A 26,248-nucleotide genomic window follows, 5' to 3' on the forward strand; every position below is an offset into this window, starting at 1 on the left:
CAAAATAAGTCAAAATTCATCCCAAGGCAAGTCCAATAACCTCAGCGGAGTTATGCTAGGAATGAATTTGGCACACCCAGGAGAGGGAAAGGAGGAATTCTAATTGCAGGCATATTTTTATTAGATATATGTTATCTAGGAGACTCTTCGCCTCAGGCCGGTGGGAGGTATTCTCATACAGAATGAGACAGGCTGCACCACCTCCGAATACCATAGCAGCCAGCCAGAAAGCAGCACTCAAGCTTGTCAAGAGCATGTTTCCTTCTTGACTGCAGGTTTTGTGCAGAGATTCAAATGCAGATGTTTGGGGAGTGGGAATCAAAGAGAAAGAAGAGATGGGTAGAAAAAATATCACACACACACACACACACACACACACACACACACTAGCCTTGTATCCTAAGTCATTGTCTTTAGGGAGGTAATATCCTATACTACACAAGATGCTAAAGTGACCACCCGGGGGAACTTCCATTCCTCCACAGAATTCTTGGGGGATCCCAATTCTAAACCTTTTGGTAATTCAAAGCAGATGGGAAAACTGAACATGATGCAGATAAAGCTCACCCTTCTACCAGCCTAATTAATTTCCAATTTATAGGGAGGCATTTCCATTATGTACAGGGCAGGATGAGAATGTGTAAGGATCTTGGGGCCTGGTTTTCTCAAACCACGGCTGGGAGACAGCTTGAATCCCTTTCATTCTCTAATTCTTATTAGTGCCATTTGGGGACTTCCCTGCCAATAGAACAGCTTGTGCTGCTGCTACAGAGTTTCCCAGTATTGTGCCAGAAGTGAGACTCATCCCAGAGGGAGAGCAGAGTCCTAAACTGGTCCTCGTGCCCCATAAGAGGAATGAATCAGCGGGTTCATTGCGACCTCTGCAGGCCGCTCCCCACTCTGTACTAAAATAGGGATATCATTCTCCGAGAATTAGTGCCTGCAGTTGGAATTTACTAAAATATCTATGTAAAGTACCATTTACACTCTTAACAGAAGGGAATAGTCATGGACCATTTTTTTATATATATATATATATATATATATATATATATATATATATATATATATACACACACACACACACACACAAATAAAATGTATACTTACATAGATCTAAATTAATACTCTGAAAAAAGTATTTTTAAAAGGGTTGTTTCTTAGATGTCATTCTCCTTGTGATGTGCCACTTTGGAAGCTGGGGAGTGGATTCAGCCCAATAGCCCACTTAGGCTCTAGCTCATGAGCTATAGTGGTGAGTAAAGTCTATAGTTCCATAGCTGTAAGGAAACATCCTGCCATTCATGCTGAAAGGTCTCATACAGTGTAGTTAAAATGAAATAGCACCCACAAAGCGGATTTGTATTTGTCATCTTTTTAACTTAAATAGTCAAATCTTTAAAAAAAAAATTAAATTAAAAATGGTGCTCCTGGCAAGAGTCCAAAGCCTGCCCAAGTTTATTCACCCCGCAGCAAATGTTTACAGCCACATTACAACACCCTGAAAAGACAGAATTTTCATAGAAAAACACCATCATGGCTAGATGTTTGCCACTACTAGTGGTGCTAGGTGCATATGATGTAACTAACACACACACACACACACACACACACAATCCTGAATATAATAATAATAATTAATGGAGATATCCCATCTCCTAGAGCTGGAAGGGACCTTGAAAGGTCATCGAGTCCAGCCCCCTGCCTTCACTAGCAGGACCAAGTACTGATTTTGCCCCAGATCTCCCAGTGGCCCCCAAGGATTGAACTCACAACCCTGGGTTTAGCAGGCCAATGCTCAAACCACTGAGCTATCCCTCCCCCAATATAACCCACCTATTGAAGAGAATGACTTTTGACCTAACCAGAAACATTCACTAGACAGCTATGTATAACAGGGGAACTCTTCCCTGTAAAGTCACAGCTACATTGTGGTCAGCATGAGGCTATGCAAATGGTTTAAGATCTTGTATGTACAAGGAAGTGTGCGTCTCATCCCTAGTAGCTCAGCAAATCTCACACTAGACAATCTTGTAATCAGATTTCCTGCAGCACAACACTCTTCAAATGGCTCCACTGCATTTTACACAGTACAGCAGTAGTGTATGCTAGAGATATAGCAGCTTTAAAGGAATTTTTTTTTTTTTACTCAGAAACAAAAAGTCACACAACTGATGTCTTTTGTCCAACTGCAGCGACAAGTATTGGGCACAAACAGTCTTACCACACGCAGACCTTTAAACCAAGGCATATAAACGAGCATTTAGGTCAGAGACTCATTGAAATTGAAGGAAACAACTGCAGAAGAAAACAACAGAGTGTGTGTGTGTGGGGGGGGGGGGGGGGGATGGGAGCAGAAATGGGAGTTGGATCATGGCTTGGATGCCAACAAAGAAAGATGGTTGCTGCATGTTCACGAACGTTCACAAAGCAAAAGATCAATATGCTGCATTATAATGGCAAATCTACAAAGCTGGTCACGTCTCTTTTACAGACTGGTTCTTAATGCCCAACTCCAGTTTATTAGCAGCAGGATTAAGAAACCTAAGAGAATTCAATTAAATAAAAAAGGCTCCTCTAATGCAGGGGTCGGCAACCTTTCAGAAGTGCTGTGCCGAGTCTTCATTTATTCACTCTAATTTAAGGTTACGTGTGCCAGTCATACAATTTAATGTTTTTAGAAGGTCTCTTTCTATAAGTCTATAATATATAACTAAACTATTGTTGTATGTAAAGTAAATAAGGTTTTAAAAATGTTTAAGAAGCTTCATTTAAAATTAAATGAAAATGCAGAGCCCCACGGACTGGTGGCCAGAACCCGGGCAGTGTGAGTGCCACTGAAAATCAGCTCGCGTGCCGCCTTTGGCGCCCATGCCATAGGTTGCCTACCCCTGATCTAATGTAAAGCTGCACATAGAACTGAAGCCACTGTTTGATTAAACAAGCCAAGGCATGGCTTAAGCATTTCTAAAGCTGGCCAAGGTCCCCAACACTGCTTCCTGCTATGCTCATAAAGCCACAAGCCAGAACAGCTCCGCAGAGAGGGACAAGGTAGAGTCCATCCGCACAACCGGCATTGTCAGAACCTTTACGATTCCCTATGCTGCAACTCACAACTATCCAGCCTTGTTTGTTGCCTGGGACACTGCATATCAGACAAAGATGCGAACAATCCCCACCTGAGGATTTAATCATTCAAACACAGGTCTGGGTTTAAATGAGGAGCTTCTGGTCACAAAGTAAAATATGCAAAAGTTAAAACCTGATCTATTTATAATTTAATTCCTTTCACTACATCTGCCATCCAACTTTCATGGACATAGCTATGGCAGAAAGTTCTTTTCTTCCTTTTTCCTCACATTCTAATATTCAGGTACATGCTACAGTACATCCAAGGTGCTAAGGGTCTCCTCGGGGGGAAAAACTCCCATGAACTCAGAGGTAACGCTATAGCTCCAGCCTGAACACCTCCAGTTGACCTAGTGAACAATGTTCCACATCACACTACATGCCAGTTAAGGTCGCCAGTTAAGGTCAGCAGCTCTCACTGTGGTAGATTTAAGTCCCCAACCTTAAATGATTTTTTTAACAATGAAACAGTAAAATAAAGAAAAGGGTTGTGGAAGCAGACTCAATTGCAGTTGTGTCTCTAGGTCACTCCATACATGCACAGGCATCTAATTGGGGTATGTGCAAAATCAAATTAACAGTTGCTACTCATATTCAGTAGTTTATTAGCTAATGTAGCAACCGGCAGCTAATTTCTAAAAGACAAAAAATTGAAACATGGCAGAATTTTTTTTATAAGCTGGTCAACATGACCCCTGTCCAAGTCCCCCTCAGAGCCTGCGGATCCCAAATGTGTTATCCTTTAGTCTTCTCCCAGCCTTGTGTTGGGCAGCGTTCAATGTAAGTACTTTGTCTTCACCATACTGCCCCCTACAGCTCACCCAGTCTCTCCTGGCCCAGAAAAATGGGACTGAGCTACAGCCATGAACTTTGCTCCCACATATGGGCAGCGTGATGGGCTATCACGGAATCAGGCCAAATTGACACCACTTTGAAAGGGTCCCTATATCAGATCAAATTCCCCCCAATATTGACATTTTGCAAAAATACGCTTTTACAAAGCCAAGATCAAGAGAAACGTGAATTTAAAATAATTCCAGTGGAATAAAACCAAGAACAATCCCTTTCCTGTTTGTAACCCAGGCATCACACTAGTAAAGCATGAGTGAAAGGAGCTATAAACTGCCTATAAATCAAGTAAAACTGATTCATCTCTCATCACTGGCCAAGCTCAGAAAAATGCAAAAAGGAAACAGTCAATAGATTTAATTTTTTTTTTTTTTTTTTCCAGTTTTAGATTATCCCAAGGTATGGGTTATAGCAGGTAAAGAAACTTAAAAAAAACACAACAACCATATGGTACAATCTCCATTAGCCAAATATTGTGAGAGATGCTCAATTTCAGATAACTGAAGTTTTGGGGAAAATAATCAAGGGGTTTTTCAATACAATTAATAGATGAAGGGGGATATGACCCTGTTCTGAACAACTGGGAGTTTCAGATAATCAAACTTAAATGTCCCTTTAGTTGAAGACCTTACTCTGTATCCTTATCCCAGTTGTTTCCATAGTCACTTATAATACCCAGGAGAGAAAGCCTGTGGAGTTAATACTAATACCTTGTGTAGAACGTGTGGTGTGGCTTAACTAGCAACTGGAAGAAACAAGAAAAAATGGGCTGAAATGTAAACAGACTTTTTAAAAGTTTCAACAAAAAAATTCATTTAATTTTTTTTAATGTTGCAACCTTACACAAAAATTAGTAGCTCCCATTTTCAAATAGAAAGGGGAGTTTAAAAGGCAGATACAGTTTTTTGTATGATTCCTGGGAATTCTTTGGGGATAACATTTTCTTAGTTTCAAGTCAATCACTAAAACAATTCAATATTATTCTGCAAAGGTAACCCAAGTATGGGAGGTCACATTCAAGTACACCAGAATGTAGGAGCACCTTCACATAGACAGACCGGGGGGGGGGCGGGGGGGAGGAGGGGGAGAGAATGAAATGGCTGCTTGTAATTCAAATGACCTTGGAGTTGCACTGGATTCCATCTCCAAGGATGCCTGCTGAAGCCAAGGGACAGCACAGTCATCACAGTAGTCTGAAAAGCAACAGAAATTTGGTGCAAAAATGTAGGAGAATTCATGGGACTAGGCCTGGGTCTGACAGTCACTAGCAACAAACCGCCCAAAAAGGGGAGGTTGTTAAAAGAAGAGAGAGAGCATCTGTTGTTTTCAATACGGCATCAGTTGGAGTGCGCAGGGAAAATATTCTCCAATGAAATCACTTTCATCTAGAAAAGAAGGGTCAACAAGCCTCGAACTCAGATATGGTTTCAGTTCATCTTATCACCAAACATTTCCAGCCCAAGTTCTGCATTCCAATAACCAAGAAACATCACAACCCATTTCCTCCATATTGGTTATACCCCATCAGCTGAGTATGGACTATGATTAGCAACAGGAGGGGGAAAAGACAGCAAGAGAGAGGACAACCACTACAAGAATTTAGGTTATCGATGCATATTTCATTTAGAAATTATAGCTGTGAAGTTGCAAGCATGGAATAGTGCATAACTTTATCACCACTAACTGAACAGCAGAGACAGATAGTCATTATTTCCACCACATCCCTATTTTTGTTATTGATTTCTTAAGTTTGTTTACAAACTGGATTTTAATAAATGGCTATTCCAATCCAATACGGTTTATTTTAATAAAGCTGGATATTTTCCTAAGCTTAGTTTCTAGTGTGTGTAAACAGGACAAATTTATCTTACTCATGCATTTAAGTTTCCCTTTTTATTTACTTACTTACTTTTAAGGGTTGAAAAAGCATGTAACAGGGAAGAACACTTGCTTCTGGCTTTGCAACAATCTTGCCTTGTCAGGGATGGATTAGACAACATATTAGGTTGTTTCAATCGCCAATATCTATAATTTGCCCTTTTTAAGAGGAAATTCTGCAGAGGAATTTTCATTAGTAACAGCAGTGTTTTAGCTGAGCGGCTTTCTAGAACTGGCAGCATGCTAGAGAACCATTTGGGAGGCCTGAAAGTAGATATAAATACTCTTATCAGCTGCTACAAATAAGGAAGGAGAACACTTTTCCATAGGCACTACAAGATTTGGGGTAAGAAGTGCTATTTTTCTTAGTGTGGGTCCAACACTAGCCAAGCGCCAACTAAAAGGCTGGGAAAGTGGCATGGCTGCTTCCTAGAATGAAAGGTGAATATACCAGACTGGTGAGGGAGGAGGCAGAAAACACTACTTGGATAAACTAAAGATTCTGGGGTTTTGCAAGTGGAACCAGTGAACATGTAACTGGTGATAAGTACATTCAATTATCTTCAACTAGCAACTTGACCAGCAGGTGTTCTGAGCCACAAAGGAGAGTCTGGAAAACGTTACACTGCCCTGCATGCTGGAGGGGCAAATATGTACACTTTAAAATCTGTACATTTTAAAAGGCATGTTTATAACCCAGCAACTGATCTGTGGAAACACTCACCTGCTGTAAGTCTGCAAGTCTCCATTGATTTCAATAGATCTATGTGATTTACAGCAGCTTATGGTATGGTCCTATTTATGGACATTTTCAAGGAGAAGCAACCATCTGAGCCCAAACAATGTTTTTCGTTTGTCACTCATCCAGCATTTGCTCACCTGACCTGTTACAAGACTTAAAAAGCCTTCCTTAAACAAAGGATTCCCAGCCTCATAGTTCTTTCTGGGGGTTTGCTGAAATTCAAAGTACCGTTCACCTGACATTACTGACTGGCTGTAGGGGCACAAACTCTCATCATTGTGCCCTATTTCTTAGTCTGTGCTAATAGTCTCCTCTTAGAATCCTGGCTTTGAGCAAACCGTTACATCAGCTGACTACTGTCAAAAACCCAGACTTAGCCACCTACCAGAAGAATAGGTGCAAAGTTGCTGATTGGCTGACTGCGACTATTAGGCAAATTACAACAGCCGCCACCAGATTTCAGAAATCAATTCAATGCACTAAAATCCAGAGAATCTGTCCACTCACTGCCACCAACGTACAGATAAATTAGAATGGTCAAGCTGTAGATGCATCACTGTCTTCAATGCTGTCTGTTCCTCTAAAGGTGTAACCCTAAACCATGTCCCCCAGGAATTTTCTCCTCTTTTATAAACTGCGAGAAATTTGTTTTCGTGAGGCAAAAACAAACTTGCTCAGCTTTCATATAGAAAGTGGATCTCAGTCACAGGGAATGGGACTGGCAAAGAGAAAGGAAACCTAGAAGAGAAGTAATGTCACCTGTTTGCAGTTAGCCATTACTACTACATTTGCCTCCTCCCTAAGATGCTAGAAGAAACTAATCAGCTCTGCTTTGCTCCTTAACACCGGTGATCTGCCATGTGTACAGGGTATGAATGGTCTCCTTTGCTGTATCTTGGGGAAATCCGTCCCATTAAAAGTTCCACACTGAGCTTGCTGCTGACTGCACTCTGCTCCGTAACAGCACTGTCAGTTTGGATTTAACAGCAAGATGACAACACTGCACTACATCAGTGGAAGCAGAAAGGACAGACAGATCCCTTGAAAGAAGACACATGCTCCATTATTGCTAGCTTACTTTTCCCATTTCCAAAGCTATCAGGATCTTTAAGTGAAGAAATGTCTTTGGTGTTTAAACAGAAGATAGCAGAAGGGGGTTGTATTGTAAAAACTAACAACTGATTAACTGGAGGCTGAAAAGAGGGTGATCCTGTTTCCTCAACCACAATTCATGCCATGCACAGCACCCACTCCCCAACTGCTTCAAGTGTCTCAGAAATCTGTAGGGATACTGGGTCTGCACTGTTGTTTTTTTTAGTACATTATGAAAAGAACATGATTTATCCAACTGCTAAATTAAAACAAATATATATTTAAAAGGAAATTAGCTTGACTACTGGCCAGTCCTAACAAATGCAATTGACTCCTGGTCCTTTGTCTAACTATATCATTGGGAGGGCATGTGTTGGGGAGCAAAGGAAAACCTCAAAATCCTGTTTTAAAAACAGGAATTGACAGTTTTCATGTAGAAAATGCGAGGCCTCTGTTCTCTTGGTTTGCATTAGTTTATGAGATTCATTCTCAATACTGTCTATAATCCCCACTGGCCCTCACCCCTGGAATTTAACCTCACTGTCTCAGCTTCACACCATGGGACACCTGCTGAAATCCACTTCCAAGTTTCAGTCTGGCGCTGGGTTGTTGACCTTAAGCCATCTGGTCTTCAGGCCAGAGGGTCGTACTGCCAGAAAGGACTGACAAAACCACTTTGATGCAGAAGGCTAACCATTTGCCCCTTGGGTTCACAGGAAAGGTGATGGTAGTTTCATTCTAGGATGTTATGAATAAACCATATTGCCCCAGAAGCAGAGGGACATATGAAAAACTAGAAAACCAAATATACACAGAACCTTTCAAAGATGCCCTTTCTCACATGTTCAGTCACTATGATATTTTGCCGTGAATTCAGAAGCGGATGATGAATAACTGTGAGAAATCAGTGTGAGGACAACCCACCCCATTTTGTTTTTTTCGCTTTTCTTTAAAAGAAATAGATTAATGCTGCTCGTCCATCTTCTCACTTTCCCTCAAAGGGAATGGACAGAAACCATATTTTGAAGATCCATCTGGTTGAGCCCTGTAGCCCCCCCTCCCAAATCCCCATATAAACAAACATGGATATAATGATGTTTTGCAGGGGTGGGTTTGTTTAAAAAAAAAAAGTCTGCCTTTTCCCCCCAGTTTGGTATCATGTTACTTTAATGCTGTTCCTACGAGAAGCTGCGCCCATCCTTCTAAATCTTCTTGGGTGGCCCTTTTAAATGGTCTTATGTTTTGAAGCTCCGAGAGGCAGAAAAGCAAGGCATCAGAGATGATCAGCCTTCCTCCCAGAGAGCAGATGTGTCTGTGATACATTCCTTTAGATGCTGAACTGTAACTCCCATCCCAAAGGGAAGGAGATTTAAAAAAAAAAAAAAAAAAAAAATCCCAGCAGTCATACAATCAGTTGTCTGTATTTTTTTTTTTTAATCTAAAAAGAGGAAAAATATCCCATAAGTAAAGGCAGAACTGAGTTCCAGGTACAGGTAGTTGGGAGGATTTTTTTCATTCTTTTTGGCATCTCGAAATTCTAAGAATTGTTGTTGACCTGCCCTTTAAAATGTAATTTTAAAAAGAGCTCGTAATTCTCTAAATTTCAAGCTGTTGTTACAGTTGTGGTTTTTCTTTTCTTTGAAAAATTGCTTTCGAGGCTCATGCCGCTGCCCCACCTACACTCCTACTATCCTCCCACCAATTCGTCATTCACTGGTTGCCTGTCCTTGCGGCGCTGTGGACGTGATGACTCCAGTTTGAGCCTGGACTGCTCCGCTGGACTCTTCCATCCGGGGTTTTTTTACATCTGGCTCACCCGAGGGTGGTGCAGGGTCTTCAGTCGCTGCCTCGCATATCCGGCTGACCACAACGGGAGTTGATGAGCTAGCCTGGGCTGCAAGGAGCTGTAGCGGATTTGTGAGAGCTGGGGAGTGGGAGAGAAAAAAAGTGTTAATTCAGCCAAAAATCTAAACAACATTTGCAGGTCTAGAAAAGACAGAAGTAAATCACCCTGGAGAGCAATCATACTGGAGATATGCAACTATCACCTTCAGATGTGCTTTACAAACATTAACTAACTTTTTCTGAATTTAATTCCTGTGTGAATTTAAGAACATTAATCCTTGCTCTTCCTTCCCTAGCACCTTCCATTGAAAGTTCTCAAAATGCTTTATACATCATTTCATAAATAAACCTGAACACCAATGAGCAAAGGAATTGCCTCCAGCTGGGAAAGCTCCTACTCTTGTGTTTTAACCCCTAACCCATGACTGAAAAATTCTGCATCCATGGCCTATGAGACCGAAGCTCTGTACTTACTGCATGGAGCACCACAATCAAAAGCTTCTCCCAAGCTGCCATACCAGCATGCCTTAAGCCTGACCTGGACGGACCACTGCTAGGGGCGTGTGGGTAGTTTAGTCTCCATGGCCCATTCAAAGCTGGGCGCCTCTACTGAGATTGCCAACAAGAAAGCCAACACCCTGTCTACTGGGAACTGAATTACAACCAGAATATTAATGTGGGAGGTAGATGAGTATTATATCCATTTTACAGGTGAGAAACTGAGGCAAAGAGGTTAAATGACTTACCTCAGGCCACAGAGGGAGTCCCTGTCAGAACTGAGATTAGAACCCAGGAGTTCCTGGCTCCCAGCCCTGTTCTCCAAGAACTAGACAAAAACTCTCACAATAGTAAAGAAATGGCAAATAAGGTAACCCTACTTCCAGTTTACAAAGTCTCAAGAGTTCTGTTACTGAGTAGAAATTTCTACAGTTTAAAGTCACAGCAACAGAATATGCTTATACCTTAGCAAAAGTGTAAAATAGCTTCACACTGATAAAGACGGCCAAACCATGAGGGACATCAACATGGTAAGAGTTAACAATACAGGAGTGTCCACTGTTAGCGGCACAAAAAAGGAGCACAGGCTGTGGGGAAGTTTAGGCTTGAAATCAGACGAAGGTTTCTAACCGTCAGAGGGGTGAAATTTTGGAACAGCCTTCCGAGGGAAACGGTGGGGGCAAAAGACCTCTCTGGCTTCAAGATTAGGCTAGATAAGTTTATGGAGGGAATGGTTTGATGGGATAACATGATTTTAGTCAATTAGGCAATAATGTGTCATCGCTGGTAAAATGAGGGTCCGGCTGGAGAATCTTGCTTGTATGCTCGGGGTTCTACTGATCGCCATATTTGGGGTCGGGAAGGAATTTTCCTCCAGGGTAGATTGGCAGAGGCCCTGGAGGTTTTTCGCCTTCCTCCGCAGCATGGGGCAGGGGTCGCAAGCTGGAGGATTCTCTGCGACTTGAAGTCTTTAAATCACGATCTGGAGACTTCAACAGCTGAGTTAAGGGAAAGTGGGTGGGTCAGCTTTTGTGGCCTGCATCATGCGGGAGGTCAGACTAGATGACCATAATGGTCCCTTCTGACCTTAGTCTATGAGGGGTAAGTAATAATGGAACCAGAACAATGTCCTTCGGAGTCCAGCAAACTACACCAGGCCATTGCAAAGAATGCCATGCACCAGTAAGGTCAAGAGGATGAGAAAAGAGAAGACTGTCAGGGTTGGATGAGAGAAAACTGCTGACCACTATTCAGAAAAGCCATCTCGGTATTCTAAGAGGAGAAAACCCCAGACTGGGAAACCAATGTTAAAAACCGAGACAGCCTAAGGGAAGAAACTATGTTTTTCAGCTGCGCATAGTGAAGTGCGTCAGAAAGATAGAAGCGCTGCATCCTCTGCAGAGAGAATCTAGCACCACTTAAACCGGAAAGCTGTGGTGTCATCGGAAGGATTCTAATCACATCTGATTACAAAAAAGAGTAAAACAAATGTTAGTGATTTCAGAGTGCCTTACACATCAATGAAGAATAATTAGCAATCAAATGTCCTACTCTACATCAGTCTCATGCTACTGCAGGATAATATCAGCTCCATTTATTTTTAATGTCTATTCTTATTTAACAGTTTTATACATCGAAGACATTACAACTACTCATTACAGTTTTCCATTACTGGACAAGGTAAAACTAGGTAGAACACTGATGGGAAAGGTTAAATAAAAAAATAAAAAATAAATAAAAAAAATCAAAGAAAGTGGTGGGAAGCCTTCATCCAGCAGTGGACTAAAACAAAGAAATAACTCATAGGACAACCCAAAAGATGCTGTAAGAAAGCCAACATAAATCCAGACAAAGTCTTCCGTTCTGACTGCCCGAAGGGGCAGGGTGGAGGTGCTGGGACTCTTCTGATTTCATAAGAAGGGAAGGCAATAACTCAAAGTGCTAGGGTTCTGCCACCACCAGTCATTACCCTTAAAGTGACAATACTTAATGTCCTGAGGAAGCACAAGAATATCCTCCCAAGGGAAACCAGACTGGACTAATTACTAGAAAATATCCTATATGAAACAATCCTGCATTGATGTAGAAAATCCAGGAGGCCCTCTCCATTTCTATGAGACAAAACCGTGCACCAGTGCACCATAGTACTGGTTCTTTCCCCAAGACTTTGATGAGTGAGAAGAGACTGGAGGTGAGACATTTAGCTATGGAGAAAAGGATTTTCTGAGAACAGAGTTGGGGATTTAGTGGTGTCCTAAGAGCACCAGGGAAGATTTATTATGCAATATTGAGGGCAAGGGTTGACTGGCAAATGTCACGGATCCACAGGAGGAACCCTTCAGTGTGCCAGACCTCCAACTGATCCTACTCTTTCTTCACAGTAGGCCACACAGCCTCATTGCCTCCAAGACTGAGCCTCTTCGCAGGCTAATGCACCTCAGCATGTATTTGCAGTGACACCAGGAGGCTTTTCCAAAACAGAGTAGGACTTATTAGTCAACTGGAACAAAGCATTGCAAGTCCCTAGGTTAGCCTAGAGAAAAAGGTTAAGACATAGTCCATCTGGCCAAGCCAGTGCTATCCACCAGCCAAGCTGCTCTGGATTCCATTTCAGGGTCTCTGTCCCTTTGTCAGTCCCAGGTGAGAGCTGTCTGGCCTCTTCCAAAAAACAACTCTTATCCCCCTCCTGTCGCCTCTCAGGCAGAGCCATGCTGAGGTCACATACCCCACCTGCTGGAGCTGCTTGCTGTCAATTGTTGATTGTTCAGTTGCTGGGGTTTCTCATTGTCTCTCTGGATCCTCCATTGAGCTGGGATGGTTTCAATCAATCAATCAGTTTTTTTAATACCCCATTCTCTCCACCGAGACCCAAGGTGTGTCTCATACCCCTCATGTCTCCTGTTCTGTCCCAAGAGCAGACCTAACCCTTTAGCCTCCACTGGGTAGCAATGCCAAGTGCAGAATTCATAAACATTACATAACATTTCTACTTTTTCCAAAGTAAGAGAAAATGGGCTCAAGAAAGGCCACATTTATTTGTTGAAAAGATGCTACCCCCTAGATGGAACAGAGACTAGAGGAAGATGGGGACGGGACAGACAGATACATTGCCAAGGACATAAAAAGGAACTGGACTCTGCAGAGGTGATGTTGGAGAAATGGTCTGAAGTAAATGGGATGAAATTCAATAAGGACAAATGCAAAGTACTCCACTTAGGAAGGAACAATCAGTTGCACACACACAAAATGGAAAATAACTGCCTAGAAAGGAATACTGTGGAAAGGGATCTGCGGGTCATAGTGGATCACATGCTAAATATGAGTCAACAGTGTAACATTGTTGCAAAAAAAAAAAGCAAACATCATTCTGGGATGTATTAGCAGGAGCGTTGTAAGCAAGACACGAGAAGTAATTCTTCTACTCTCTTCCGCACTGATATGGCCTCAACTTGAGTACTGTGTCCAGTTCTGGGCACCATATATCAAGAAAGATGTGGACAAACTGGAGAAAGTCCAGAGAAGAGCAACAAAAATTATTAAAGGTCTAGAAAACATGACCTATGAGGGAAGATTGAAAAAAAATGGGTTTGTTTAGTCTGGAGAAGAGAAGACTGAGGGGCAGACATGATAACAGTTTTCAAGTATATAAAATGTCATTACCTCTGAGGATAAGACAAGAAGCAATGAGCTTAAATTGCAGCAAGGGCAGTTTAGGTTGGACACTAGGAAAAACTTCCTGTCAGGGTAGTTAAACACTGGAATAAATTGCCTAGGGAGGTTGTAGAATCTCTGTTATTGTCTAACCTGCTCTTAAAAATCTTCAAACACCCGTCAGAGATGGTGTAGCTAATACTTAGACTTTGTCTTGAGTGCATGGGACTGGACTGGAAGACCTCTCAAGGTCCCTTCCAGTTCTATGGTTCTATGTTGTTAAAGATGGCAGAGCTTTTTCCCCCACAGAGGCAAATAAGCAGAACTGGAGGTGGAAGAGAAAGAATGGAGCAAGGACTTAGAGCACTAAGGCTGGGGAAGAAAAACTTTGTTATTTAGTGGTGCAAAATGTTGTGCAATACACATCTTGCACACACATTTCAAATTGGATGTATGGGAAAACTCAGATGTGTAGTATAACTGTAGAGTTTGCAGTGCATGTGAAACTACATCAGGTGATCGAGCACACAGCCATAAAGGAAAGCCATACCATAAGCACTGCCGGTGATGCTGTTGGTGGGGATGGCATGCTTCCCATTTTGTGTTACTGCCCGAACAGGTAGTTGGTGTTGTCCAATGGTCACTGGAGTTGCCTGCTGAAGGATGGTAACAGTTTGCCCTGGGACACCTTGAGCCATCTGACTGGCAACTGTTTGGATGACTCGACTGGCAGTGGGTATTGTGGCAAACGCAATTGTTGGTTTCTCATCCATGCCTGTTTGGACATTAAACAGAAAGGAGACTCATTCACCATGAGTAGGCTTCATTTTCATTAATATGCTAGCAATAATACAAACCCCAAGATTAGACAAAATGAAAATACCCAAGCACATACAGCCAAAGTATCCAGACACAACCAAATCATTTGCGTTTGATAAATCCCACAAATCAATCTCTCATGGGAATGGGAAGCATCATTTCTCAGGTCAATGCAGAGGAGTCTCAGAGTAACACATTTGGGCTTCAAAATAAGAAGGGGTTGAGGACATGGCTGACTGGTATGGGCCTGTTCCTGGGAGACGTGAAGTACCCAGAAATCTTTATGCAGGATCAGGCTCTCCAGGGAATGACTGACTCACCTAGCTCATTAGAGAAAGAACACTGCAATCAGCGATATAAGAATGGGGAAGGGTTCTGCCTATGAGGAACAAATGGTTATTCTGAAGCATTTCAAGACATCCAGCCATGATTTTTCATTAACTCCACAAGTTTTCTTACCTTACCTAACACAAAAATATCTACACAACTATTTACCAATGTCAGGTATAGACTTCCTCTAAGGCACAAGCTGGCCAACTAAGAAACAAGGTTATAAACATGTCATTCTGAGGCATAAAAAGGTTCTCCCCATCATTCTTTTCCTTATCTGCATGTTACTACATAACATAACATGGCATGGCATGGAGACAGTCAGTGAAAACTAGACTATGAGAGTTCCCTGCCTGTACATCAACCACCCTGAGCCTCAGCTAACCACAACAGGGAAGGAACCATAACAGTATCAAACAGCCCCAGTGTTTGTGGAGTTAGGGACAGCTTGCTCTCATGCCTACACTTGGGTGAGATCACAGGGGAGTGGAGAGGAAGCAGTCCCCTCCAATTTTAACCTGCCTTCGTGCACAACTTTCAACTAGCTGTGAAGGATAGGGGAAGGAACCAGCAGAAAGGGGGCAGTGCCTGGACTGATGCTGCTGTTTTAGTGTGGCAGTGTTTAAAACCTTCCTCCTCACTCCCCCACGTTAACTGATCTGCTCAACAGGCAGGGAGAAGCTGCCAGGAAGCCTCTTGCCTCAAGGAGCAACCGTGTCCGTTTACTGGCCAGCCGAAGGCTGCAACTGAGATTTCTCTCTGCAGCTGACTCAGCTCATTGCCTGACCTCTCCAGCCAACTCTGAGAGGAGGAGAAAAGGAGTGATGCCTGCCCAGGCAGGCAGGAAGTGAAGAAGCCGATTCAGTAGGACCACCCCAGCATCCCCCTTCTCTTCCCCATCTTAACATTAGAGAAACAAGGGAGACATGGCAGAACAGGAGAGGAGAGCTCGGGCAGGGTTTCAGAACGTTGGAATGAAGAGTGGAGCTGGGGAAGGCAGAGGCTGGGGGAAGGGGGAGAGGGGGAAAAAAAGAGGATCTAGGGATGGCAGAGGGTCAGAGAGACAGAAACCTGCTCTACACTAAAAAGTTAGGTTGACCTGGCTACACCTCTCAGGGGTGTGAAAAATCCATACCCCACAGCGACGCAGTTAAGCTGACCTAACCCTCAGTGTAGAGTGTGGTAGGTCGGCAGAAGAATTCTTCCACTAACCTAGCTACCACCTCTTGGAGAGGTGGATTGCCTAGCCAACATGAGAACCCCTCCTGTCGGCGCATGTAGCATCTACACTGCTGAGGCTGTACTACTGTACCGTTACAAGTGTAGGCAAGCCCAGAGATTGCTGCTGGGAAGCCTGGAGAAGCACAGAGGGGATCTGGTCAAAAACTTCAGGGGAGTTTGAAGGTGGTCAAAAACAAGCCAACACCAAAGCAAATGCTGAGTGTCCCATATTACTATTGGGGAGGGTCTTTATCTCTCCCTCCCCTCCCCATCCCAGCTTGTAAGCAAATAAATCACTCTTCTGCACAAACACTCAATGAAACTCACTGTTCTTATTGTGCTTGTACAGTAATTGTACATTTGTACAATAATATAATGCAATTATGAGAAGGGCTGCAGAAAAGGAGGTACTGCCCAAGTGAAAGCAGACAGAGAATGATCCTTTTATAGAACATTAGGTATTTTCAGGGTTTAGCTCACTAAGGCCAGAGTTGCCAGTTTAGAAAGATATAAAGTGATCCTTATAATACTTGCTTTTGCAGAATCTTCTAATCCCAAACACTATATGCACTTCTACAAAACTCATTTCCAGAGGCTTACACCTTTCCTCCCTTGGAATAAATTTTACATACCCACAGAAAAAGGACACAGAGTCTCAATTACCATTAATGTCACCTTGAAACAAACAGCTTCAGCCTTCAAAACGGAAAAGCATACCTTGGGATGGTGGGAGTTTTGTTTGGGATAGAGATACCTTTTGGTAATTTACCCAATTGATCAGAATGGGCCTCAGTCCACAAGCATATTGTAGGGGAACACCAGAACTAGAATAAATATTCACAGCCATATATGCAGCTTTGGTCACCAGTAAAATTCTAGCTAGATTTTTACTAACTAAAGTCCACACATGGCTCAATTCTCCTGCTTACTGCTAGGCAGACCTAGTGCGAAAGCTCTTACCCAGTTTAAATTGTATCTTATGACTGACCTCTTTTGTCAAGGGCTAAACACCCAGGGAGTGCAATAGGTGTGCAGAAAAACCCTACAAGTCCGGACAAATCTTCCTTTGTCAAGTAGGGAGGGAAATGAAACAGACTACCTCGATGATCACCAGCCAAATCCAACACTGTTCCTGTTGCTTCATGAGCACCGCCTGCTGGGCCCGGATTTGTCAGTATGTATCCGTTAGCGGAGCTTGAGGAGGAAGTTACAACCCTGACCATTGTAACAGTGGGAGCTTGCTGCACTACATGGATTGCATGACCAGAAGGCTGTTGAGAAGTCACTATTGGCATGTAAGCTACCGGCTTTGCCACTAGAGTGGATGGCCGGGGAGGAACAGCCATGATCACCGGCTGGGCACTGACAGGTGATCCTGAAATGGAAGAGAGACGCATCTTAGAGCACTCATTTTCTTAGACATTTCTAATAATACATAATGCTGAGCAGTGCAGTATTTGCAAAAGAATTAAAGTTATTCAGACAACATTCAATCTTGTATTTCCTAATTTTTGAGTGGCTGGCTGTGCAATCTAAACATTTTGAGTGTCGTTTCTGTATGCAATGTGTGTACACACAGTGCAGGGTTTTAAATGGGTTGCACAATCATGGGGTTCATACAGACCTAACATCACCACCCAGCAGTTTCACCTTTCCCAGCATACGAGTGAAAAACTCCACCTCTGCTCAGTGCTTTTTAACTTATCAGGTCACATGGAACTCTGGGTGCAGACAGCAGCCCCAAAGAGCAACCAACCTAAACAGCTGAAGAGGAGAGACGACAGATCCAAATCCCCATTCAGATTGACTCCCTCCACTCCCCATCCCATCGCCATGAAGCTGAAGCTAATAAGAAAAAGAGACAGTCTAAAGCTATATAGCCACTGGAGGCTGGGAAAAGGGTAAGTATGGAGAGATGAGGCCTTTATTTGAAATATAGAACACCCTCCCACCACAATGAACATACTCTCCTGCAAAATAGGGGCTACATACCAGGCGCACTTTGTGAATATCGATACTCTGGAACAGAGGCTAACTTTGATGCAAAATCATGTTCATGTGGAATGGGTGAGCCCTCCCTGGACAGGCACTCTGGAGTCTGTAGGCCACTAGAGTGAGGGGACAGCAGGCCGGGATGAGTAGGAGAGGCAGGGGCACTCCTGAAACACAAACCAGTGCAAACAGAGTAAAAAGAATACATGCTGGCCAAGAAAGCAGTAGCAGAGAACCAAAGGCATCTCCAAAATCTACTGCCTCAGTAGAAGAGCTTCTATTCTTCCACAGCACTAAGAAACCATTCTTGTGCTGTTTCTACTGTCCTACTTCCTCCAATGAAGCCAGAAGCATGGCATCTTTGCAGCAATGCCACTCTTAGTAGGGCGAAATCTGAATCTAAATGGGCACATTCAAATGGATTAAAAAAAAAAAAAAAAGATACGTTTTGGTTGGTTGGTTTTTGTTTTTCAATCCTGTTTTTGACAGTCCCTTTGATTAGTACGTGCTACAATTTAAATAAAACATGAAACGTTTAATATGAGAGTTTTTCTGATCTTCTGTTATGTGGGGGATGAAGCCAAGGCTCCTCTCCCACTATTTCTATCCTGAGAGAGGGGAAAACAGTGAAACTCCACTAAGTGCTGCCAATGCACAAAGTACACTGCAGAAATGTATTTTTTGCTAATTTTAAGTAACAGGAATCACAGACTTTATTTGCAATTATAGCAGATACAAAGTTTTCATGCAAATGTGATCTTCAAGTTGTCAGTATGACAAAGGTTGAGAATTCTCAAGATTACAAACACCATTTAAGAGAGTCACTGTTCATAAACCCAGGGACCAGCTACAAGCACTGCATTTCCCCTCTGACCAGGGAAAGTAACCAGGCTTAAATGAGAACACTTTGACACTCTGGACTGAGTCATTAGAAAAGTTTAAGAGTACAAAGAACACTGAATCCTCAAGCAATTACCACCACAACACTCCCAAACCCAGCTAGCCAAAGCGACAAAGTTTTGAAGTCACTCCTAGAATCCCCCTTATCAGTACACTGGACTAGCAGCCTAGCATAAATATTTTAGCAGAGAGGTTTATGGATTTCTAATTCCTGGGTCTTTTAAGTTATTTCTAACACTATACTCACTGGGTGTGATGTTTAGCTATAGGATCTCGCTGAATAAATTAACTAGATATCATTGAACTGTGAGGGATCCTGACTTTATTTGCATTCATTTTAACACACACACACACACACACACACACACACACACACACACAAAAAACACCACCACACACACAAACCTCTTCTATAAAACAGAACTGTATTATCTACAGGACTCACATTTTCCTTAATATTCAACAAACAATATCCTTCTCTCTCACACCCTATTGTGGATGCCACCTTTTTATTATTAATTTTCTCTTATTTTCACCCACTTTTAGACAAAATTTGGTCCCTGCAAGAGCAAAGGGTACACAGCACTAGCTAGAATCAATTAGTCCAGACAGTCTCTGTGCTAAGCTTCTCCTCCACACCCGTACCATTGGCTGAGGCAGCTTCATTTAGTCCCATGCTACATCCCTTTGCTGAGATTGCTGAGAATCATGTCAAATGATGTGATGTTCTCTGAAAGAGACTAGTTTAAATATCACATTCCTACGACCTAATCCACATGTGGACCCAGCTCTTCAGAAATGAATGGCAGGGCTTTGCACAGTAAGCCACTTACTCCTGTGAGAACAGTTCTGCATCACTATGAAATGACACCAAAACAGATTTTCACAATTACACAGATTTAGAACAAAAATAAAAAGGGACCTGAACTTACCTGGAGGAGAGGGGCCCAAAAGGGGTTCGAAAACAGGACACCCCTCTCTGTCTCCGTTTTCGGAATGCCTGTTCGACTAGCTTGGCTTCTGAGGCAGGGTCGATTCGCCAAAAGGAGCCCTTTCCGGGCTCCTCCTGGGAGCGTGGAACTTTGATAAAGTAACGGTTCAAGGAGAGGTTGTGCCGAATGGAGTTCTGCAGGAAGCAGAGGAATGAGTTGATTATTATGCAATGTGGAAACACCAAAGACAGACAAACTAGACTTCACAGACCAGAAGAGTAACATCCATCCCCTTCAGAATCTCTGCCACAACAGTAACAAGCTACTCAGCTACCAAGACTCACAAGGGGAATGGAAGTGATAAGAAAAAAATCTGGCTACATAAGTTACAAATACAGAGTTTCCATTAACTATGCAGGAAGATAGGTTTGCCTGGCACTGTACTGTTACCGGCCCCTTAGAAACAACTCCTCGAACCAGTGAGGGCAGTAGCTCTTCCACTGCAAGATATGGAAGTGGGGGCTTTGGAAAAGCATAAACAAAAGAGATGTGTATTGTAAACTTCTAGAACACACTTCAAAAATGGCCTTTTTGTTTTCAAGTGGAAAACTGCCAGGCTTGGCTGCATTGCCTACCAGCAAATTGATCACATGTGCGAACATGAACCACTAGAGGCCACACCACATCACAATAATCATAAAGCAGGCCAGTGAATTTTTTTAGACTGACTAGATATTGGGAGGGACCCATTAGCTGTCTGGCACAGACCTAGCACTGTAGGGTGCTGTAGAGATTACCCATCTATATAAACAACAACTATTTCCCAGGGAACAGTCCTATCACTGACTAGGTTTAGCACCGCTATGTTGCAGGAAAGGCACAGTGAGCCCACAATTGCATAAAATCATTTCTAATTCCTCTTCCTCCCTACCCCATTTTTGTGCTTCTCTAGCAGCTTTCAAAGACCAACAGATGTGCTTTACAAACAGAGCCTTACAACGCTGCTGGTAGGGAAGGAAGGGACATAGAGAAACCACTTCACCCATCACTGAAATGCAGCAGTCTCTGCAGTACAATGCAGCAGCTGGTTAACAATGCACGGTAACACCGTGGAGCAGGGTAAGGTGGGAAGTGAAGAATTCCATAACCAACTGATAGGGCAGGGGAAAACTGGGCAGGCAGAATGTACTTATTCTGATTATACTGTCAAGTGCGACCAGCCATGCTGCTCCAGCCAGCTGTGGATAGTGGAATCAGCAGCTGCCCGTGACTCTCCAATACATCAGTGTTGTGTGCCTGGAAGTGACAACACCCAGTTCAGAGGTGTGGCACTGGGAAAGGGCGAGTGTGGCTGAAGCCCTGGCTACTGACACATTAAAAGCAACACTCAAGCAGCTGAATATTCAAGTCTAACATAGCATTATCAGCTATGGACAAATTGTACAGAGAAGCCGGTGAGATTTCCCAATAGTATGCTAAATGCACAGACATGCAACACAAGGGGTCAGCTTGTAGTTTTCAGACCCTTAGTGCTCCATGATGGTATCTATAGTAGAGTGACCATACTCTGGGAAAGGAAAGCAATAGTCGTAGAGAGCGGGAGGGTTACTGTGATTAAAAGCAGGGAGAGAACAGAATTGTAGACAGCCATGCTGAAGTGGTGCAATCGCAAAGGGAGAGTTCCGTAGAGCATCCTTTTCCTAAATAACTGGACATAGTCAAGATTTTTCAGGGGTCAAGGAAGATTTGAAGAGAGAGAGGTATGGGGTGAGAGCAGAGGAGATGAGACTGATGAAGTGGCTGCTGGTAGCAAGGGCATGGAAGGAAATGAAAATGGGGGTGACAATCATGTCGGAGATGTCTCTAGAGATGCAGGCGTGGTGGGTGACAAGAGTGGTAAGGATGGGCATTAGAAAACCAGAGGCCCCTGAGCCATGTGGAATGTTTCCGTAGAATAGCCTTTACAAACACTGCCCACAAACAAAAAGTTTAAGTGAGGTTATTAAACTGATTATTCCCTAAATTGACTGGAACAGCTTCCCACTACCCCAGTGCCCTGATCCCTCACCAAATGTGTTTCCTTTTAGGATAAGCACTTTAATAGGAATTTCAAAATTTGTAGGTGTCAAGAACTCACCTGCCAGCCTTTGTCAGCAGTCCTGTAATATGGATAATGCTTGGTGATGTGGGCATAGATCCCACTTAGTGTTAATTGCCTGTCTTGGGCTGAAGATATGGCCTGCACAATTAATTGAGCATAGGAATATGGTGGTTTGGACTCATCCTAAAAGAGAGGACACAACAGGGGAAGCTTAATTTCAGGAGTAAGGATTCTTACGCTGGAGTTTACACACAAGCCAGATACTAAATGCCTTCTAGATATAGCTAAACTTTCTACCAAACAATATTTTCTGTTGGAAAGAAGTTCCAAAGGTTTGCTATGTTTTTTAAATTTTCCACCCAGTTCTGCTTCCAGGCACTAGCACCAAGCATGACTTGGTCCTGCTCCACCATCTCCAGGAGGGACCCCTCCTTTCTAGAATTTGAAGAAATTCACTAGAAAGGTTTATTTCCAGTTCCTCACATTGCTCCATCAGTGCATCTCCACCAAGAACAGCCACCCTGGCTTAGGGGAGAATTCAATCTTCATAGCTATCCAGTATTGTGCTCCCTTGCTAGATCCCAAACCTAGCATTACCAAGAGAGAAACTACAGCTTCAACTTGGGTATCAGGTCACTTCATCAAGACTGAATTCCCTCCTATGACTTACTTTTTGTTCGTTATGTTTTTAAAAGCGAATCCTCTCTACACTGCTCTCCTCACCTCTTGTCCCTGAACTGCAGGCCTGTGTATTCTGCCTGAGTTAAACTGCAAGCTCTTCAAGGCGGGGACCCTGTCTTTTATTCCCCAGTGTATTTTACATCTGTAGAGCTGTTAATTAAAGAAGAAAAATAAAACTCCTTGGTTTTAATACTCTTCCAATATATAGCTTCTTAGGGGAACACCTGCATGTCAGGCTGCATGGTCCATCAAAAAAGGCAGATTCCTGTAACTTGACCTTTTAAGTGAATGCAGAAAATAAATTTGGGAAGCTAACCTAGCGGTGATATCCATGAGCCAGTGACTGACACGGAGGGGGATGACCCAGTGACCCTCAGGGGTGTTAAGTATCCCAATGGAAATACGTAACACACATGTACAATGGATAAATTATCTTTAGACTTGTTTAACTACAGTATACTGCCAGGCCTGAAAACCTCCCCAAGCACTGCTGGGCAGATAATGTTTCTCTGAACCTTTGGGCTGTCCCTGCCAGATGCGTCTGCCTGCTGCTCTGATGCTGCTTTCGCTGCGTACTCTGCTGCCAGCTGCAGGTCCGAGGTAATGTTCTGAACAAAGCGATATCCTGAGGATCCAGCACCACGTGGACTAGCCGGGCAGGAGTTGGGAACACTGCAGGGGGTAGAGAGGAGACAGAGACGTCCATCTCCAGTTATTTATTAACAGCAACAAGTGTACATACAACTCCTACCATCCAAGGATTTCTAGGCAATTGGCAAACAAGAACCTACATCTCTGAGAAGTAGGTAGGTACTGAACTTCTTTCTCCACATGGGTTAACCCAAAACTTAGAGAGGTTGAATGACTTGCCCAAGATCATGAAATAAGTCAGTTGCAGAAGTCCTGACTTGACTTCCAGAAGTTCTGACTTCCTTTCACCTGCTGTAGTCCCTAGACAACACACAATTTCAAAGCATGAAGCAGGATCACTCCTCTGTGAAGCCAGCATGGGACTCCACTGAAAACCAAATATTGTATCAGAGTTTGTCTTTCTGGAGTAAATAAGTTACACAAGTAATTAAAAGCCTTACTCTTCAATCATAAATCTGGCCAATACCATTCTCTGTCTAAGATATAGATGTTGATCGCTTAACTTCTCTACTTAAAAAGACTACTTATTTTTTACAGTATCACTGTTAAAACCATAATGACAGATGCAACACTGGGTGCAGCAGCACTGGGCTTTAGAGGGCTGTTCAACAACACAAAGGTTAATGTCAAGTAGCTAAAACCACAGCAACCTCTAAAGGCCACTTATCTCCTTAACCTACCAGCATACAAACCCTACTGACAACCAATGGGAGTTGCAGATACAGGTAGAGTGCCCTTCATATCAATGTTTTTGCAGATTGGTTAGAGGAAAGAAAAATAACTAAGAGTTCTAGGACTGCCACAAGATGGCACTTTAGGAACAGTTATGAAATAAGGAAAGCCACACCAAGACTGGTATAAGGTTACAAATAAACAACGAAGGTGGGTCTAGTCTGCAGCACCACTCAGACACACGAGTACATACGGCAGGATGAGAATTAATTAGCAAAACTAGTCTGGGGGGGGGGGGGTCACACATTCTTGATTTGTGGGAACAAGACTGCTTGGCAGGTGAGATGGCGAGTCTGAAGCATCATTCATGTGTTGTCCCTTCTCTCTCCAGGGCTGAGCAGCACAGTGAAATAGACCACAGTCCAATCACAGGATTACCTACTTCTTTCCCATTAAAGTACAGTCAGGATGAACAATAAGAAAGAGGAATGGTATTTAAATATTTACATATGGAGATAGAGGATTTTTTTTTTTATTGTAACGGCATTAGAGGAGAATGGAAAAAGACGCCTAGTCCCCTGTAGTGGGCTTAGGTACTGCTGTCACAAATGATTCTCCTCTCAGCAAAATGGCCACCAACAGCAGTAAATTTAAGTGCCAATTATAAAGAACAATTTTCAAATGCAGCTATCAATGTAAACTGAAAACTACTGCTTCTCACTCCTGCTTCCTGAAAATGGCCGTGTTGCTAAACTCAGCATCGGGCTGATTTATTTTAACAATGCATTACAGAAAGTTTCCTTGGGATAGGAAGACAGACAGACAGACAGACACACAGACAGACTGAACAGGCTCACAGCATCTCAAAGTTTTCAACAGTACAAGATAACTCAAGGGTGACCTCTCCTGTTGCATCCACTCTGAATCCTACGCTCAACAGGAACATCACCATTCAGAAGCTCAGGCTGAAGCTTTTAAGGAGCAAGGTGTTTTTGGTGAAGGACCCATGGTTATGAAACTCCTGACCCCAGAGACCAGGATGAGTTCTTGTCTCATCTCTGAGTGCAATTTAAGATGCAACTCTTTGCTCATGCCTTCCCCCAATAAAGGAGGCAACCAAATGGCCCCTGAATAGCTTCTTCCTGGTATGATCCACAGAAAGAAGACTTAATTAAGGGAGACAAGAACGCTCATTCCCAAGCAGCAGTAGTGCTTCTTTTAATTGTTGCATATGGGGATTAGGATTGTGGCAATATGCAGACTAGAAAGAGATTAAGGATTAAGAGTTGTGTTGATATTGCTAACCATTTGTGATCACACCATATCAGTATGCCACAAACAAAACTGTTAAAAACCAAGCCAGAGAAGAAGTGGAGAGGCCAGAGCTCCTCCAATAAATCTGTGCACTTTAACAAGGGTGCATCTTTTTTGTGCTTTTACTACGAGGCGGTGTAATTTCAAGGCTTGTACACAGAATGCTCATGCCATTCAGACAGGTAACGAATTGATTCTTGAAGATAAGCAGAGAAAATGTGGCTCCTGCTGTTCAGGTTTGGGCTTCTACTGGTTACATTTAAACTCATGACCATCTTTATAAAAAGCCATCAAGAAACGAATTTGCAGCTTCCGCAGCATTTTGATTCTTAACAGAAATATTTTTTTTAAAAGACTAGCAAATACCTGGCCCCCGAATTCAGAGAGAATATCTTGTCATCTCAACATTGTACTAAACTGGGCTGTGCTTGCAAACCCGCTTCAGAATAAAATGTTATTAACTCTAAGGAAACTAGCCAGCCCCACTGTGGAGGTCACAGGAAATTATCCAGTAATGGGGGTAACCTGGAGTGGCCATGGCGCTTGGAAACTTGGGAATAGTGACTTCCCCCAACCTGCCTCTACCATGATGGGACCCTTTCCTCCAGACATAAACTTGCCACTTCTCAACAGCTCCTTTAGGCCAGGGAAGGCCAGTCACATTCAGAGTTGTGGGTGGGAGAATCAGGAACATGCAACTCAAGCTCAGAGCTGCTCTTTGCAGGGGGCCAGAGGCACTATCAGGTAAAGCAAGCTCTCAGCTTACTTTTGGGGAGTTCCCATAGTGCTGCTGGAGCTGAAGGGGCTGAGAAAACAAGAAATTTACAACCGAAGGAGGAGGAACTCATGTTGCAAAGAGGGTGGGAAGGAAAGAGGGGAAGGGGGAGAGAGAGAGAAGGTTTTGGGTATGTCTATGCAACAAAACAAAAAAAACCTGCAGCAGTTGACCTG

At 43.0% G+C, this 26,248-nt stretch overlaps 1 protein-coding gene across 2 annotated transcripts in view; it reads right to left on the bottom strand.

Moving 5' to 3' along the window:
* Positions 1-9,143: 9,143 nt before the first annotated feature.
* FOXK1 (forkhead box K1) overlaps positions 9,144-26,248 on the bottom strand; it is a 67,289-nt gene continuing 50,184 nt past the window's right edge. Inside the window, exons 3-9 of one of the 2 annotated variants that reach the window (XM_065411849.1) lie at positions 23,176-23,332; positions 22,016-22,162; positions 19,879-20,072; positions 18,047-18,213; positions 17,154-17,429; positions 14,235-14,459; positions 9,144-9,614 (exon numbers count right to left, since the gene is read on the bottom strand). In XM_065411849.1, the coding sequence (XP_065267921.1) occupies positions 9,397-9,614; positions 14,235-14,459; positions 17,154-17,429; positions 18,047-18,213; positions 19,879-20,072; positions 22,016-22,162; positions 23,176-23,332 (1,384 nt within the window). In that variant the 3' untranslated portion in view covers positions 9,144-9,396. Of the gene's footprint in view, positions 9,615-14,234; positions 14,460-17,042; positions 17,430-18,046; positions 18,214-19,878; positions 20,073-22,015; positions 22,163-23,175; positions 23,333-26,248 lie in introns of both variants that reach the window. The other variant, XM_065411848.1, reaches the window with a different exon arrangement.

Source organism: Emys orbicularis, chromosome 10 (assembly GCF_028017835.1).
Source record: "Emys orbicularis isolate rEmyOrb1 chromosome 10, rEmyOrb1.hap1, whole genome shotgun sequence".
Classification (NCBI taxonomy): domain Eukaryota; kingdom Metazoa; phylum Chordata; order Testudines; family Emydidae; genus Emys; species Emys orbicularis.